The 18,882-nt window shown below is 46.3% G+C and overlaps 1 protein-coding gene across 7 annotated transcripts in view; it reads right to left on the reverse strand.

Annotated features, from left to right (window-relative positions):
- Positions 1 to 18,646, reverse strand: part of LPGAT1 (lysophosphatidylglycerol acyltransferase 1) — a 249,199-nt gene extending 230,553 nt beyond the window's left edge. For 3 of the 7 annotated variants that reach the window (XM_075925145.2, XM_075925144.2, XM_075925143.2), the window contains exons 1-3: positions 18,195 to 18,634; positions 17,370 to 17,546; positions 15,784 to 16,051 (exon numbers count right to left, since the gene is read on the reverse strand). In XM_075925145.2, the coding sequence (XP_075781260.2) occupies positions 15,784 to 16,021 (238 nt within the window). In that variant the 5' untranslated portion in view covers positions 16,022 to 16,051; positions 17,370 to 17,546; positions 18,195 to 18,634. Of the gene's footprint in view, positions 1 to 15,783; positions 16,052 to 17,369; positions 17,547 to 18,194 lie in introns of all 7 variants that reach the window. The other 4 variants (XM_075925141.2, XM_075925139.2, XM_075925138.2 and 1 more) reach the window with 4 other exon arrangements.
- Between the last annotated feature and the right edge of the window lie 236 nt (positions 18,647 to 18,882).

The raw sequence follows: 18,882 nt of genomic DNA on the forward strand, positions 1-18,882 counted from the left end.
GACCCTGATCGCACCGACGCCGCGTCCAAGTCTGAAGAGTAGTTGGATTCCGGACACAGGGGAGCTGATAAGGAGTGCAGCGCGAACTTGGCCATCGACTCCGGTTTGCCCGCATGCGCACGGCGAGGACGTGCCATCTGCAATGCCGGGGGACCCAGACCTGGTGCGGCGAACTCCGATGGCGCAGACAACTGTGGTACCGGGGTGCCCAGGCCAGGTGCCGGTTGCCCCATAAGTAGCTGCGGCACCGGGGTACCCGAGCCCGGTGCCGCTTGCGGCGCCATTTGCAGTACCGAGGTGCTCAGGCTCGGTGCCGTGTACGCCGTTTGTGGCACCGAGGTGCTCAGGCTTGGTGCAGTGTGCGCCAATTGTAGCACCGGGGTGGCTAGGCCCGGTGTCGGCTGCGTCGCCAGTAGCTGCGGCACCGAGGTGCTCAGGCTCGGTGCCAGTTGCGATGCCTGGAGTAGTGGAACCTGTGTGCCTAGGTCTGGTACCGGGAGCGCCGTGCGCAGATGGGGCGCCGGGGTGCTCAGGCCCGGTGCCGGTTGCGCTGCCTGAAGCTGCGGCACCGAGGTGCTCAGGCTCGATGCCGACAGAGTCGTGCCTGACTGAAACGGTACCGGGGTGCCCATGCCCGGTACCGGGGTAGACCACTGGGTCGATGCCGGTGCCGATGACGGCACGGAGACGGACGTCAACTCTTGGGAAGCCAGATAGCCTTGGGAGGATGGCACCGGTACAGCCAAGCGGGGCTCTGGCAACTTGGGAAGCAGCAGCCTGCCATGGCTCGAAGCTGAGCACTGCAGGCTGGTCCAGTGGTGCCGGTTGAAGCGCCGACTCCATGAGGAGAAGCTTCAAGTGGGGAAACTCTGTCTTTCAAGCCTCGTACTAGAAAGGACTTGCAGATTTTGCAGGCAATTGCCAAATGGGCCTCACCCAGACACTTAAGGCAGCTGTCGTGGGGGTCGCCCCTGGGCATAAAATTCTCGCAGTCAGCGCACGTTTTAAAGCCTTGCAGCCCTGGCATTCCTTACCCCCAAGGGCGGGGGGGGGGGGGGGAAACAAAACAAAAAAACCTAACTAACTACACAGCTATTTACAAAGTGAGAAACAGGAACCATTAACCTTTCTAAGCCTAATAGCTAGAGAGAGAGAGAGAGAGAGAGAGAGAGACAGACAGACAGACAGACACGCTCCAACGACCGACACGGCGGTAAGAAGGAACTGAGGTGGGGCAGCGCCGGCAGGGGTACTTATGCCCCGCCATGGCGGCGCCACTCCAGGGGGCGCCCCGCCGGCGCTACGGGTACCGCTAGGGAAAATGCTCCGGAGAGGGGTGCACGCCGCGCGCACACCTACTTTGAATGGACATGAGCAACCACTCAAAGAAGAGGTTATTTTGTTAATATTGGGGTTTTTATTTATGTATTCCCAAATGAAAAAAAAAAATCACAAAATGTATATTAATTTTATATCAATAAGTGTTAAATTTTTGCAATTGCATGAATAATGATATCTTTATGCAAAATCTCAAACTTCCAAAGTATCTGAAATTTTCACAGAAGCCATTTGATTAACCATGGTCTATGCTTGTTATTTCAACAAAACAAGTTATGTATCATATACAAAATTTAAAAGTACCTTAATTTTTAATTGTAATTTTATGTAAAATTAAAAAATAAGCAAATAATTTTACACACATCAAATTATTGCAATATTATAAAGTAGCTAACACAATCTATAATAATAATTACGACTTTCCAATAAAGTACATTTTCTTTGGTGGCCCTTGGGTTGCCAGGTGTCTGCTGCTTGGCACCTAAAATGCTTTTTTATTTGTGTCTTGAAAAAAAATTTTTTTTTGGTCAAACATGCGGGAACCGGCCCTGAAAGATATCCGTTTCCGCTTGTGCGGCCGTCAGTAGGCTTCAAGTTTGACATGCCTGGTCTAAGTGATGCTTGATCCTACCATGAGTGCAGGGTACTGGACTTGATGACCTCTCAAGGTTCCTTCCTTTTCTAGGATTGTGTGTCAGCTAGAATTATAAAAATGTAATAAAAAAAGCCATCTCTGACACAACTCTGCTCAAAGTCCAAGGTTAGACACAATTATGCCAACAGAAGAGTGCTTCTATCAGCATAGCTAGTGCCATTTGGTGTACCTATGCTATTGAAACAATTCCTTCTGCAGGCTGCACCTACCCTACAGGGCTGGACCAACATAAGTATCCCAAGTAAGGTTCTGTAATAGAGACAAGCCATAAGTTACCTGAAACCTGAAGTTGTAACAGGCTCAGAACTTGCTCCCATTTGTCACAATGGAATGTAATTCATACACTCTTAAGCCATTTTAGGCTATGAAATCAATATGTCACTTCACGTTTGGAAGGTTATATAACAACATTTATATTACAGGTAATACAGCTAGCGAAGCCTATTTAGTTAAGGCTGCCCAACACTTCCCATTACAAGACAGTTTTCAGTTATTTATAATTCTGGCAAACTAACATTTGGCAAAAGTTTTCATGCCGGATGTTTTCCATCAGGCTTAAGGAGTTTTGACACATTTCAGCAAAATTTGATCAGATGTTTCTCAAAATGAGAGTAGATAGATATATTCAATTCTCGCCATATTTAAATTATCATAATTGTCTTCTTGAGAACCCGTAGCTCATGTCCTCACTCCAAAGCATGGAAGAAATTTGTCTTGACCAAGTTATGTCTCTGAAAATCTCTCTTCATACAAGCTGAGTAGAAAGCTGTTCAAGTTCAGCAACTAAATTCTCCCAAAAATTCTGTCAGTACTATGCTTGGTCCAGCTCAGGGCTCAGAAGACTTGCTTTGCAATTATCTCTCCCAGCAACAAGGGTTAACTGTGGCTTTCAGCAATGGAACAGAAAGCAGGGAGACTTTCTCCCCCCTGTGCTCCCAATGATTCCTCCTGGATATGCACCAAAATGACCAGAAGAAAGAAGCAACTTGGGTACAACGAAGAGCATGAATAACCAGGCCTGGTGATAGTAAGGAGAGTTGAGAAGAGAAGACTGATAATGGACCACGCTGAAAAGAACAAGGAAGCAGTCTCTGTAACCACTTGGGTATAGTGGAATAGAACCCAGAACTCATGAATCTCAATGTTCCTCTGAAGCCAGCAAACAGCTGCAAAACCCACTTAGCAAAATGTGTCATCTCTATTTAGTGACTGTCTACACAGAAGCTGACAACCGAATACTGCTATCAGTTGTAGTTAGTTCAAAATGACAGAGGTCTGTGCAGTGAGTTATAATCCTCCTTATGAACCATGTAGGAGTCAATGTACCTCCACATAATGGATTCCCTCCAATTTTTTCCCCCAAAACCTAGGAAATTCAATTAAAAAAATATCTAGGTAAAAAGTTAAGGTTGCAAAATCAAACACTGCAAGTTAGAAAAATTACCCAATTAAGGTTTTCCTTTATCCTCATGTATATGCAGACAGTCTTTAATTACACGATTGCATACTGGAGGCCCCCAACTTGCGACGCAATCCATTCCCGGGGAATTTTTGGCCCCTTCTGCACTTACAAAAATGACTGTAAGTGCTGGGGGTCAGAACTCAGGTGGTCGCAAGTCAGGAGCCTCCTGTACTATTTTCCCACAGGACACCTGACTCAGAACATAGAAAGGATGATCTTCAGAACATTAGTTGGGATTGCACAACAATCAAGGGCTCTTGGAAATGGGAGCAGAGATAGGGTGCAACTACTGCCTCATTTGAAAGGTGGGTACTATTTAAAATTAGAGGTGATTTTTTGGAACTCGGGGGGCAGAGGTGAGTTTTTGGAAGGTGAATAGTGAAGGAGGCAAGGAACCTTCAGAAAAAGAAAGGAGAGTCTCCTAGTTAAAAGCAGTTTAACACCATCCTGGAGAATCAGATTCTATCCCTGCCTCTGCCCCCCCACGTTCATATATGATCCTGGTTAAGTCATTTAAACCAAAATGTTACACTAACTGTTTGTTCCTCATTTTCTAGGTGCTCATCTTGAGAACACCAACAGTCTGATTTTTAGAATTGCTGCACAGTCAACTCCCAGTTGTCAGTGGGAGCTTTTTTTGAAGATACAAAGTGCTATAAAATGCTATGCACATCAGGCTAGGAGTACCAAATTTTACACAGATTTTGGGTGCTCACTTTTGACAGTCTCTGTGCTACAGTTCTTCACCTGTAAAATGGCAATAATATAATTCCCGTGAATGCACTGAAACTGAGGTTTGTGAAGCACTCACAAGCTGTACTGATGACTGCTCTAGAAAAGCACATGTGTACACTAGTAATTCTGTATGCACAGAAAAGTTTGAATGGTGTGCAATAATAAAGTCACAGGGCCATACTATGGATAGTGATACCACAAAATACTGAGTTGTTCGTTCATTCAGTAAGCATCTTCTAATCTGTACATGGAACAAGATGGAGGTTCAAGTGAGGGGGGGGGGAGAAACAGTATGAAGTCATTTAAAGGTTGTAGCATTATGCAAATACACAAGAGGGCTGAATTAAGATGGAAAACTTCCAATACTAACATTTCTTAACTTATGAGTGCTTGACTTTACATCAAAGCTGCAGGTTTTTTGTCAGTAAGATTTTTTAATTTTTTAAAAAAAGAGAACCCTAGAGTGGTTATATGGGCCAGTAAGTGGTGCACTCCATAGTGTGCATGTCTTGACCATTATCACTCTGCTCTCCTGCATCCACCCTCTGGCTCTGGACTCGCATTGCTCCCTTGATCCGTAGCTTCAGGACATTACGCTCTGACAGTGCCCACCACTCTGTTTTCCCCTCTACTGGGAGTATAAGAAGTCCTCAGTCCATGTAGCTACCATGGAGTACTGCAGCCCCTAAAGTCTAGTCCGTTGCTTCGGGGCAAGCCATGCTTCATAATGGCCATGCTTCATAATGGCAAGGTAAAGTTCAATGGGGAAGGGCTGGGGGGGGAGGGGAGGGAAGAGAAGAGACCATCACTACTCTAGGCCTGAATTGCACTCCAGAATGTCATAATACACAAAGCACACTACAACAGATTAAGAACATTGCATGAGTAATAAGGTAAAGAAACTTTGACCATTGGACAAAGCTAGTTTGCTCAATCTCAAGTTTGATTTCTTGAGTAGCAAAAAATATATCTATATTATCACCTAGTACAGTAGATTGGTTAGAAGTATAATTTTGAAGTGAAAGGGTGCCTTTTAAAGGTATCTTTAGAGAAAGGTGCCAAGAATGAAAACAATACAATGGCTTAAAACTAGTTTATGAACCCTTGAAAATGGGATAGAAAAAGGGCTAAGCTAAAACCGTTTCAACAGTACCAGATCAGTACTTAATAAAATACTGGATATACTGCCTGAAAAACAGATGATTCCATTTTCTGTCTTTTTGCAACATTATTCATAGAATTCCTATGCTCTGCTTTTTAATACCAAGTAAGACCAAGTGATTACAGTCAAGTACTATTTCTTAACCCGGGGTTCTCAAACTTTGTGATACTGCAACCCCCTAAAATGCTAAATGAATTTGAGGCCCCCCCACCCCCACCAAAGTTGTTAAGCAAAAAAAGGGAGAGGGGATGGGAGGTGGGAGTCAAAGTTGTTAAGCAAAAGTTGCACCATTTTGTCCCGTTCGGGACTTCATCCACCCCTCCCCCTGAGCCAGGCCCCCCCAGTTTCCCCATCCCAATGCACTCCCTCCTCCCTGAGGCAAGCCCCCACAGCGCTCCCCCAATCCCAGTGCACTCCCATCTCCCCCTGAGGCAGGCATCCTCAGTGTCAGGATCCCGCTACAATCAAATCTCCCCACTCTCTCCTCCCACCCCAGAGTGAGGCATGGAGAAAACTCTTAAAGTGGCTGCTCCTGCTGCCCGGCCAGGCACCCTCAGCTCACAGCTTGTAGGGGAGGCATCACCTGGCCAGCTGCCAGTCTCTGCTGCTCATGTTGGCCAGAGCAGTGTGCACTCCGGCACCTCTACGCCCCCAAGAGTGGTGCCAAGCAACTGCCTCCTCATGCCCCCCTTCACTAGACTCTGCGGCGATCCTCACTCCCCCGCCCCACCAGATGTAGCAGGGGAAAATTGTCCGTGCCGGGCTTCCGCAGGGCCAGTTTTAGTGCGGGGCCCAATTCGAACAGTTTTGGCGGGGCCCCAGCACCCAGGATTTTTTAATTGAACACACACACACACACACACACACACACCCCACACACGACACCCACACAACAACCACAACCACACACAAATATCACATCAGAAGTAGATCTGATCAAAATGTATATCCATATAGTTGAACATTTTCCAAAAAAATGCCATCCTTTATTATGCAAAATTTTACACAAAATTAAATCAGGAGTCTTTGTTAAGAAAGTGTCAGTTCGGTGGTCAAATTCCAGGCCTTAGTGATTTCAGCACCAATGATTTCACTAGGTAATATGGTACCTCACCACCATTGGCTCCTTTCTACTGCCCTTCAATGCATATTGCCTGCACGTTGAGTCCAAGATCAGTCTACACAAGATTTTAATCAATGATTTTTGCTCAAGCAATTACCGAGACAAGACAAGGACTCTCAACTGATTCTAATCAGCTCTGCCTTTAAACACTGGATGGAAAGTGTCAGAAAATTGAGGACTCCCAAATAGACTCTACACCACCAGAAATAAAACCAATTTCCATCTTCTGTGACTTCCAGTTAGATGTGACTCACTATCCTCTGCTTAGTGTTCAAGTTATGGTAGACCCTAAGCAAGGTCATATTAAGTTCAGGTCTTTTACGTTTTAATCATACAATATGGATAACAACATTTCATTCTCACAGCTCCAAGTCTTAAGTGAATTTCAACCCAAAAGAGCCAAAATCGATCACCTTGACACAGCAACTGTGTCTACTGATCCCTGTGGCAAAGTAGGTATGTCTATATAAATAAGGTCTGCTCGTGAAGCATTTTCCTACAGTTGATTAACAGATGGCAGTAGATAGCTCATTCAGACCACTGGCTGATAATAGTCACCCACCCTGACCAGTCATTAACCATAGTCATGGACTCACCCTACTCTCCATTGTCTCTATGATTCTCTGATGACCTGTGACAAAAAAGGAGGGTGGAAAGGGAAACTGAAGGGAGACACCTCTCCAAATTCACCAATCAAAGAGCAGTATTGCCAAACCAAAAATAACAAGGAACGCCTACACAAAGTTATGAGACTGGTCTACAAATCATAAGATTTTTTAAAATTAAAACACGTTGGATTTGTATTGGCCTTTTGTTTGAGTATTTAGGGTTCATGTTTTAAAGATTTCCTCCTTAGCTGTAAGGCCCAAAAGTATAGAGAACTTTTTTTAAATGAAAGTTGAGATTCCTACATAATCAACTGACTCCAGGCCTTTAGAAAAACACCAAATGTTTTGAGACTCACGGTCAAACAATGGAGGAATTCTTGTGAGCCTATGCTTTGCCCACAGTATAAATAAAAAAAACCATCATCTTCTCCACTAAACATCCTAATGAGATACTGCAAATGCTGAACTGAATTCAACAGCTCCTGATATGAACAGGTATCAACCTAGTTTTTCATATCTGAGATGGGTTACCAGGAATCATACATGACAATATGAAATCTTTCCACTCTCAAGTCAGCATATTCACAAAGCACCTATAACTTTGATCCACACATTTATTGGATAAAGAAAGAGAAAGGAGGGGAAGTAGTGTAGATAAATGTTCAAATTATTAAAAAAAAAATACACCTGAAGAAATTAGGACTGGGCTCCTACATCTCACCTTCAGAGCTGACTAGGACACTTAAGACCAGATTTTCAAAGGTGTGTAAAGATCAGATAGGTATCTTTGAAGATCTGAGTTGGCAACTGTCTCTTTAGGAGCTTAATTACCTTTGAAAAATCTGAGCTTAGATGTCCGAGCTTAGATGTCCAAGTCCAATTTTTATAAGTGACTTTAGTCACTCAAGTGCTTTTGAAAATTTTAACTGGGGGCCTAAAGAGACAAAAATAGACGAAAAGGCAGGAGATAGGGTATTCCTTTTAAAAACATGTGACATCTATTTTTAATTAAATTTTAATATCATTTTTCTCCCAGGGGCAACTGACCCCTCCGGCCTGCCCCCCGCAGATATATTAACTTATACATGTGCAAGATGTGAGAACCATCCCATGAATCTGTGGTTAGTGTCTGTGGCACCTGCTTCTGGGTGGTGTCTCAATGCTGCCACATTCACCTCCAAAGAGGGGGTTTCCCAACGCAGGCCCTTGCTGCTGACCCCCAAAGCATCCACAGGCCCAGTCTTTCAATGGGCCCACTTCCCAGGGCTCATTGATCTTACATCTGGCTTCCATCCCCTCTCCAACCCCCATCAGAACTACTGTGCCCTCCTGGCTTAGGAAAAGAACAAACAGGACGATGAAATTAACCCACCCAGTTTCATGTCCCCTAGGCAGGGAATGAGCCTACATTAGGCCCCAGCTGGAGTATCATGTCTAGTTCTGGGCACATTTCAGGAAATGTGGAGAAACTGCAGAAAGACTAGAGAAGATCAACACAAATGATGAAAGGTCTAGAGAACATGCGATATGAGGCAAGGCTGAAGAAACTGGCCTTGTTTACCTTGGAAAAGAGAAGACCGAAAAGGGACATGAGAGCAGCTTTCAAGTATCTAAAAGAGTATCATAAGGAAGAGGAAGAAAAATTGTTCTGCTTGGCCTCTGAGGTTAGGATAAGAAGCAATGGGCTTAAATTGCAGCAAGGGAGGTTTAGGATGGACATTAGGAAAAACTTCCTGCCTGTCAGGGTGGTTAAACACTGGAATAAATTGCCTAGTGAGATTGCGGAATCTCCATCACTGGAGATATTTAAGACCAGGTTAGAGAGACACCTGTCAGGGATGAGCTAGGGCAACTCAACTTTGGAAGCCCCAGGGGCCACACTGATATTTACAGAACATGCTGAGGGCCTCAACTTAAGTGTGGATGCATATGCAAGCAAATATATGCAAATAGCTTCGCTCACACTGACCGGCATGAATACAAAGATTAAGATAAGACTACACAACACACAGGCCCCATTTAAGTCAGTTCTGCTGATATTAATAAAATGCAATATTTACCCGATTTCTACCCATGTGACAGCACTTTTCATGAGCAATGACAGTCCAAGAATTTAACTACTAAAACACATATCGACAGAAGATCATTACACTGGCTACTTTTTTGTTTTGGCTCCCACTCGCCGGCCACGTGTTGATCCCCACATAAACCCAAACTGCACCGCGGGGCGCAAACAAACTGGCCGTGGGCAGCATACCAAGTTATTAATAAATATTTTATAAACCTTTACCTTTTCTCTCTGCTGCCATGTCTCCTCTCCTTGCTCCATCATCTTCCCTGATGCCTGCTGCCCCCCAACTCCTCACCCTCCTCTGCTGTCCTGACTCCTGCCCTTCTCACTGCCCTCAGCCCTCCTGCGACCTGCCCCCCTCCACCAGCCCTTCTCTCCCCCTTGTGCCCACTCCTCTAGTAGCCCCACTCTGATCATGTGAGCTACCCTTCCTCATCCCCTCTTCTAACACCTCCCTCTACACACCTGCCCTGCCTCTCTCCTCTGGTGCTGGTCCCTCCCTTGCAGGTGTCTGCCCTTCTGCTCCACCCCTAGAATCCCCTGGCACCTGCACCTTCCCTTAGCCCTGCACCCTCCTGGTGCCTCCCCCTTCCCTTACTGCCCCTGCCCCCTTTTTCCCTGATGCCCATCCCCTCACCACTCTCTGCCCCCGTTCCCCTCACGTCCCTGTGCCCTCACACATGCCTTGCCCCATCCCCACCTCTCATGCCCACCCCTTCTTTCAAGCCTTCTCCCAGCACCTCCTCCTCCTCCCCCCTCTAGTCCCCAGTGCTCTTCCCCTCACCTCTCCCAGCATCACCCTGTCCCCCCTTCCACTGACACCTCCCCTCCTGCCCTTTTCCTCATTGTCTGAACTTGGCCCCCTGGCCTCCACCCTGTCCCTTGGTGCCTTCCCCTTTCTTCCCCCTCTGCACAAGCCCCTTCCTCTCCCACTCCTCCCCCTCCCCACAAGCCCTCTGCCCCTCCGCATAAGCCCCTTCCTCTCCCAATCCTTCCACTTAGTTTTCCCCCTCCCTTACCTTCTGCGGGGCTGGACTCTGAACCGTGTGCACCGCTGCCTAGCACTTTTTCAATTTTAAAATCCCGGGCAAACATGATGTCACGCCCAGGTGTCTCCCCACTCACCTGCAAACGGCACACAAAGCAGCAGCAGCCGGCAGCGTGTGCAGGTAAGTGGGAGCTGAGCCGACTTCCGGGTGCAGGGTACGGGGCCCCCTTAGGCACGGGTCCCGAATCGGCTTAAGGCTGGCCCTGCGCCTCCGTCCGGTATTTCTTTTTCTTTTTTTTTTTTTTTAAAAACAGGATGGAGCCCGCAGGGAGAGAGAACTTTTTTCAAGGAGAGGAGAAAAAAAAAAAAAAATAAATAAATAAAAACACACACCACACACACCACCACACACTGGATCCAGCTGCGACCCCTCTGTAAGTTTGTCGCGACCCCCCTGGGGGTTGCAACACACAGTTTGAGAAATGCTGTCTTAAGCCTTTTCCCCCCCTCTTTCAGCTTGCCCAGTTACCCTCTTTCATAGTCAGAGAAGACACATACTTGACATATTTCCCTCATTTGTTCCTGAATCCTTTTATACACATTTCCTTTAAAATTATATATATATACACACATACACATACACACCCACCCACCCACACACACCCACCCACCCACCCGTATTTTCCGGCATATAAGGCGACTGGGCGTATAAGACGACCCCCTAACCCCTTAATTTTTTAGTTAAAAGATAGGGTTTCGTCTTATACCCCAGCGCCCCTCCGCCTCCTTTGCTCCCAGTGTCCCTAGTCTGCTGGAGACGGTCCCCAGCAGACCAGAGGCACCGGGAGCAAAGCTGCAGCAGCGGCGGGGTCCCGCGCCTCTGAGGCTTTGCCAGAGCCTCCAGCAGACCAGGGACACCGGGAGCAAAGCCTCTGAGGACGCCCCGGCAGCAGGACAGCCCCGGCACGCCTAGGCTGCCCCGCCGCCTGTATAACCGGCGTATAAGACGACCCCCGATTTTTGGGGGATTTTTTTAACGTCAAAAGTCGTCTTGTACGCCGGTATATACGGTATATATCAGACTGCATGCTAGTATATAATTATTCGCAGGTGTATCCAACTGATACACAGAGGATAAATGCTTTTCCCATGGTTACATACCAATTAAGTGGTAGAGAACCTAGTAATCCTGACTTCCTTTTTACTTGTTCTAACTACTAGGTATATCAGTATATTTTAAATACATAATTTGTTTGGTCATCAAACTTTTAAAATAACTAAATTTGGTTTTAAAAAATAGACTATGATACAATTTATATTTTTCCTCCACCCTGCACGTAGGGATGGAGGAAAAAGCTTATCGGTTAGTGATACGTAACAGCATTTCCCGAAGTGTAATCCGCAGCCCAGTACTAGTCCTTAGGAAAAAAAAAAAAAAAAAAAAAAAGATCCTCAAAAAAAAAATTCACGCACAATTCTTGGGAGAGAGCCCGCCGCCGCGGTGTCTCTGCCAGGTATGCACCTGGGTGGTGGGGCTAGATCCAGTAGGCGCTAGGACCCAGGGAGAAGGCAAGGCGCCATGCACACCAATGCAGAATGCCCAGCACCGGACACAGCCGGGGGAGCTGGCGCTGGCCGATAAACCTGCTGGAATTGGGGCCAGGAGTAGGGGCAGAACAACTCACCAGACGGGTAGGGCCAGCCACACGCCCGGGGCAAAATGCAGCCCGCGGTTTCACCCACGAACACAGGCGTGACTGGGGGAGAAGACACGGGGCTACTCACCCAACCTCCAGGGTCCATATGACCCAAGTCACCCAGCAAGCCTGAGAGGGACCTTCTAACCTTACCGGTCCCAAATGGAGGCGAAGTAGATACTTCGTGGTTGGGATCGGGAAACCACCCTTGGCAGTCGACCAGACCCACTCCTATTGGCACTGGGGACTTCAGGAGGACCAGAAACAATTTGCATATTCATCATTTGCTTAATGAATATGAAAATAAATGTTACTAGTCCTACAAAGGCTTGTGAATGGGTTTACTGGTCCCTGGTATCAAAATGATTGGGAACCACTACTATATAGACTACATGCATTTGCCTCTCACCTCTTGCCAGTAAATTTTTTAGCAGCCTGACCAGCAGCCCAGCTCAGTCCTGGCTTGCACTGGGTTCTGGACCTACCCCCGCTGCAGCTCTGCATTTAAAGTGTATTAGAAAAGAGCCAGGCAGCCCTGCTCGGTTCCAGCTTACGCCAGGTCCGGAAGCTCAGACCTCCCCGCATTTAACATCCCTTGTGATTGCCATAGAGGGCAGAAAGAAGTCACCTCTTTCACCTGAAGCAGAATATTTTCAGGTTAAAAAAATAATACCCACTGCCCTTCATTGTACCACACTGCCATCAGTCTTAATTTAGTTATACATAAAATTAGCCAAGAGAGGGCATATAAGAGTTCTTTATTCCCACATCTATGTAAGATGCCACCTATATTTGATCTTTAATTCATAAGAAAGGTTTCTCAGAAAGATATCCATAGCTTAGATTCTATACTGGTCAAAGTGAAAATTTTCTCGTTTTGTCAATAGATGCACCTTAATTTGCAGGTGTACAATACAGCTATCATTACTACTTATCTTCTGTTTGCATGCACTGAAGCTAGTGCATACTAGTTCCAATATATTTCTAAGTAACTAACCTTAGTCCTAGGTCTGGACACTGAAAAAGATAGAAATATTCTATACCAGATTATCAGCTAATACCCAATGCCAATCTCTTCACTGTAAAATAGCAAGAGTAGCAATTGAATTCTGTACAAAAGTAGTACATCCACCACATATCTTATAAAAAAAGTAGGATCCAGTGTGACCACATTATAAGCATGTACTCCAGATTAGGGATGTTAAGAGATGGGTATTTAACTTAATCAAGTACAGGCGGCCCCCGACTTGCGACACGATCAATTCCTGGGGGCACTGTAACTCGAACTCACATTTAAGATAGGCGCTGTGGTAAATGTGAGCCGAGGACAGAGTCAGGGGGTTTTGGCCCCTTCCTCACTTACAAAAATTGTCATAAGTGCTGGGGGAGGGGAGGAGGAAGGGCAACTTGGGCGATTGTAATGCTGGGGTTTCCTGTATGCAATAAAAATTCTATCAACTACTTGATTAGTCAATAAGCAGCCCGGCTCAGTCCCAGCTCGCACCAGGTGCAGGGCCAAACACCGTTCTACAATTTAAAAGGCAGCAGGAGCCAGGGGGTGGGTGGGAAAGCAAGCTGCTCAACTCCTACTGTGCTTTAAATTGCAGAGCTGCAGCAGGGTTTGGTCCTGCAGCATGAGCCAGGACTGAGCTGGGCAGCCCGCCCAGCCAGCAGCAAACTCTGTCCATGAGGGATCCCAGTGAGGAGTTGGGACCCCGCACTGCGGACAGCCCCTGCTTCACGGCAGCAGCCCCTCTTGCTGCCTCTGATACCATACAAAGAAGGAAGAGTTGTAAGAAAATAGAGAAGAAATGCAGACTTTCTTCCGCAAGTGGCAAGTAGGGTCTCCTGGCCTTAAAATCATTCAAGAAAACACTTCAACTCTAATGTTAATTCTCTGGTTCAAGTTAACTTTAAATATACATTCTAAGGAGTTTTTCAATAAAAACAAAGTTGTTCAAATTAGCAAAATGCCACACCAATTAGCAGATGTATGCAGATCATGTTGAAACCATTTTTCACGCAAGAGGCAAAAGAAACCACACAGTTCTGCAGTCAGTAGGGAATAGATCCCAAAGAAACTGCCTTCAAAATTCACTGACAATCATATAGTCATGGGACAACAGCTTAAATTTTAAGCTAGAATTTTCCATCTGCACATACTATCCCCAGGGTCATATTCTGAATGAATGTTGCCTTACCATTATGCTGATATCTTTCACATCCAATTTACACACACTCTCAATAGCATAAGGGTCCCTCTTTTCAAGCAGAAAGAGCTTTCCTTTATTGTGATTAGAAAGCGAAGTGGACATCTAAAGAGTTCCTGCCACTGCAAATACTATGTGGACTTCTTTTAATAAGCAAATGTAAACATACAAAGATTAAAAAGACTAGCACATCTGAAAAAGCTCACACTGTACCAGGCAAAATACAGGACTAACAAGATGGTTTATTAGATGATGAGCTTTCGTGGGCCAGACCCACTTCCTCAGATCAAATTATTTTCTTCCATTATTTGATCTGAGGAAGTGGGTCTGGCCCACGAAAGCTCATCATCTAATAAACCATCTTGTTAGTCTTTAAAGTGCTACATAATCCTGTATTTTGTTTCAGCTACACCAGACTAACACAGCTACATTTCTATCACTATTGTACCAGGCAAGACAGTTTTAAAGCAGTACAACATTTATGACAATCCTATCTTCACAGACTGGAAATTGTTTTTGCTGCCACTACTACCTCTTCAAGAAGAAACAGAAGCTCACCTAGAACATGTGCATCTTGAAAAGACACAGCACAAGGGACCAAAAGGCTCCTGTAGCCTAATCAGTGTTTTTCTGGGAAGAAAGAAAGATCCAACTGGGTCAACACTGAGAATCCTGACAAACTAGGAGTCTGGCCAGACACCATTAGAACTGTACGCTGTCTTTTTATACATGGAAAAGACCTGTAGAAGCATCCTGGACAGGAAAGAAGGAGATAGACAATTGGGGGCGGAGGGAGGTCGTTCACATAGCTCTCTAGACACATTTACTCTATCCCCCTCCCCGCTTCCAAAGTCTGAGCGCAAAGTGTTGATGTTTCTCTTCTTGCACAGCATGCAGCAGCCAAGATAAAAGTCATCACATTCAAGGGCACATCTAAAGCCTTCCTTAATATTACAGCTCAGTCTTTTACCCTGAAAAGTCTACAAAGTCTAAAGGCAAAAAAGAAGTTCAACAATAATTAAAAGTTAATACATGCAGGATATAAAACCTTATATTCAAAACTTTTCTATGTGTAGGTCTTCAGTTACCATTAAAGAGCTAGAGATGTGTCCCTATTTTTCCATCTATATCCAGGAGGAGATGTTCCCTTCTTTTAGAAGCAGCAAGAGAGAAAATTCCAGATGCAACTGATATGGAATACAAGAGTTACTCTTCAGAGATGAACTTCATTGCATATGCTTTACTCTTGAGTATTGATAGTGCAGGTGGAGGTGATCTGGAGATATGTACTGCATGCTTATTTAAAGGAGGTTTGTTCAAAGTGTAGATATTTCATCTTCATACACAACAGAAATAAATGCTTTTCAGAGGTGCTACTATTCCACAGATCAAAACAAGATAATCTAGGGCCTTGAAAAAAAAATAGCACTGCTAAAGCCATGGATCTCTCAAACATAGCAAAATACCAATTGAAGCAACAGAGGTTCTTGGTACTAACATGTTCTTGTGAATCCAAACATATTATGTATCATGTTAAGATATTTTTGGAAGATCAGTTTTCATATGATAAATATTAGATTCAATTATGTTGCCACCCAGGAATACAGTGCATGTTTTCAATAGAGTCCTGGAAAAACCATCTAATTGTATTCATATACATCACTATTATTCCCTATTTCAAAGTTCATTTTTAATTACTATACTGGTACTTGTTAAGTATTAAAACACACTTACCTGTATATCCTGCCCACCAGCCCCAGGAAGCCACCATAGCTAAAAGCCATTTAAATAATACTCCTTCGATATACCAGAACCGCTTACTGTCCAACAGTCGAAGAGGCTGCAGTATAATTAAATACAAGACGTAGGATGAAATAGCAACCAGGTTATTGGCAACCATGAAGCTGAACCTCAGGAGTGCTTTCAGAAGTATATAGCCCACCCTCTGGGCCTGTTCTAAAGTCACAGCCATTCTCTTCACACCAGAGTATGCAGGCTCTTCCTACAATTAAAAAAAAAAAAAAAAAAAAAAAAAACACAAGATAGAATCATTACTTACAAAATACAATGAAAAATCCTGGTCTACGGAGCCAAAATACGAGTAAGATAGATGTAGCATTCTCTTAACAAAGCTTTCTACTCCAGCCTCAATCAGTTTTTATGAGCATCTCCAGACAATTTTCTCTACCATCTAATTTTGAGGTATGGAGGATGCAAACCAAGTACATTATTCTCTAGTCAACATTTCCATCAAAATTTGTCCCAGAGAAAGTCAGAAAAAAGTTACCACCACCCCATACCATCAATGTGATAAATCACAGCTTTTTAATGCAGTGAGTAAAACATTTCTGGGAGTTAGAAAGAGCAGTCACACACATCTACAGCTACAAAATAAGTCAAATGGCATATCAATAGACTTGGAAGGATCAGGTTTTATCAGTAAATGTTGAGTTCACTATAAACACACAAACCAAGGAACACATTGATAACTGAAATGTACAGGTAGAAAAAGAAAAATGCTACAAGAACCTATTAAAATGAAAATAAAATGCCTACATGAAACTAATATGTGATGTTGGTATTTGTGTTTTAATGGTTATAAAGCTTTAATTTTCTGGATCTCAATATCTACCATCATAAAGTAATTATTGTCTAATTCCAGAGGATTACTCCTATAATTCCATACTCCTGTGAAAATTTAACTTGATGAACAAATAGAAAAATGCTTAAAAACAAAGCAGTTGACAAAAATAGAAAAATAAAATTAGTTCTGCCAAGCCTACATATCAAATAGCAAACGATCATATAAATTACCTAAACATACCCTTGTAAGTGAGAAGGAGGAGAATATATTCCCTTTGGCTGGGCAGCAAATAATAACGGAACCAAACAACAGAACTGGAGGTGCTATGGGCTGGGCTGGGCTGGGCCGGGCCTTTTGCTTTCCCTTTCAAACTCAGTGACTTCCCAAGGCTAACAACAAAAGGGACAGGAACGAGATCTCCTCCCCCCCGCTCGGAAAAGAAACACTCAAATGTTTCCAAAAGGGTTTTTACCAAGGAGCAAAGAGGAGATGAAAATAACGACACACAAGCCTCCTCTCTGCCCTTCCAAAGTCAGCAGCCACCCGCGAAGAGGCAAGGTTTCCCTCACCCTGCGCGCTGCGAAGCTTGGCTGAGGACAAGCGGGAGAAGCAACCCTAATCCTGGCTGAGCGGGGGCAGGTGAGGGCACCAGGGGCAGTCCGGAGAGGCACGGGGCAAGGCGAGGCGGTGACAGGGGCCATTCCTCGGGTGACTGACCCCGGTCAACGGGACTTACCTCCTACGGCGCAGGCGAACTGAGGAGGCCGCGGCGGGAGGCTGTGGCGCGTGTCGCGGTTGGCGGCGGCGGCGGCTCGGCGGGGCAGCGGGCTCATGGACCCGGAGGTGGCTGGCGGGCCCTGGGTAACTGGCCACGAGTGTTCAGCGCCGGCCGCTCTACTCCCCTCGCAGCACCCTGCGGAGAGAAGGCGGGGTCAGGGTCCGCGCCTACAGGGAGCAAGAGCTGGTCGGGCCGCATCCCGCTTTCCGGCCTCAGGCCTATCACACCCTCCCCGCATAGCTCCACGGGGCGCCCTACCGCGGCCCGCCGCGCCCGGCAGCGCAGCCCTACCAGCGGCACGGGCCCCAGGGTCAGCCTGACATCCCCTCCAGGGGCAGCAGTGAGCAATCCCCGCCCCACTGCCCACCCGAAACGTCGGGAGGCGACCCTCGGGGTAAATGGGGCGGATCCTGCCCGCCACCCCATTCCCGGCCGGAAGGGACTCCCCGAGAAACAATGAGGGACCCTGCCCTGTTCTCCACCCCATTCCCGAAGAAGCGAGTCCCGGAGGAGCCATGGGGAGACCCTGTCCTGTCTTGTACCCTATTCCCGGAAGGCAGGCACTCGGGGAGCAATCGGGGGACCCTGCCCTCCACCCCATTCCCGAAGAAGCGGGTCCCGCAGGAGCCATGGGGGATCCTGCCCCACCTCCCATCACTGGAAAAGAGAGCCCCGGGGAGATATGTGCTTCTCTCAGGGAGGAAGGCAGGAGTACCAGCCCTTCCCGCACGCCCATCGGGCTGGGTCTCCCTTCCAGGTAGAGGCCGAGCCGCGACTCCATACCTCCGCGTGGCTGGCTCTGTCCCCACAGGCGCTGGGGGGCACGAAGAATTCATGCCGCCGGCGGCTCTGGCTGCCTGGGCCCCGCGCTGCCTACCACCCCCGCAGCCGAACTAGCTCTCTGCCGTGGCTGCTGGTCCCTCGCTTTCTATCTCGTTCCTGAGGAAGCGGAGGCTGCAAGAGACAGGAGCTGGGCTCTCACTGCAGCAAGAGCGACTCCCTTCGTCCGACAGCTCCCTCTAATGAGCGCAAGCTGGCTGCGCCCCCGGCAGGCTAGCCAGCGCCAGGTGGCTCCTCCTCTTCCCCATCGCCGGGCCCCACGCCCAGCTCTTCAGCATTGCTTTCCCAGTCAGTACCGGCGCTCGCAAGCCATTTGCAAGTGGCAAGAGTAGCTCAGGTACAGAGGCTAATCGCTTTCCCCCTTAGCACAGGAGTGCCAGTCCTAGGCCAACAAAGACGGGCTCCACTATTCAGGGCGAGTAGAGATTTGCACATAACAATAGAATTACACTTGTTACGTAATTAGAGCGAATCTCCCTATGACACAGCACTTGAACTGAGGCTCGGAATGATCTGAGAAGCTACACATCTTGAAATAGTTCCTTTATACACATTTTAAATGGCCTTCTGTTAGTTTTGGAGAAAAAAAATCCCTCTAACAAAGAAATGGCAGCTTTGAGAAATGAATGTT

Source organism: Pelodiscus sinensis, chromosome 3, assembly GCF_052426305.1.
Source record: "Pelodiscus sinensis isolate ZL-2025 chromosome 3, ASM5242630v1, whole genome shotgun sequence".
NCBI lineage: Eukaryota > Metazoa > Chordata > Testudines > Trionychidae > Pelodiscus > Pelodiscus sinensis.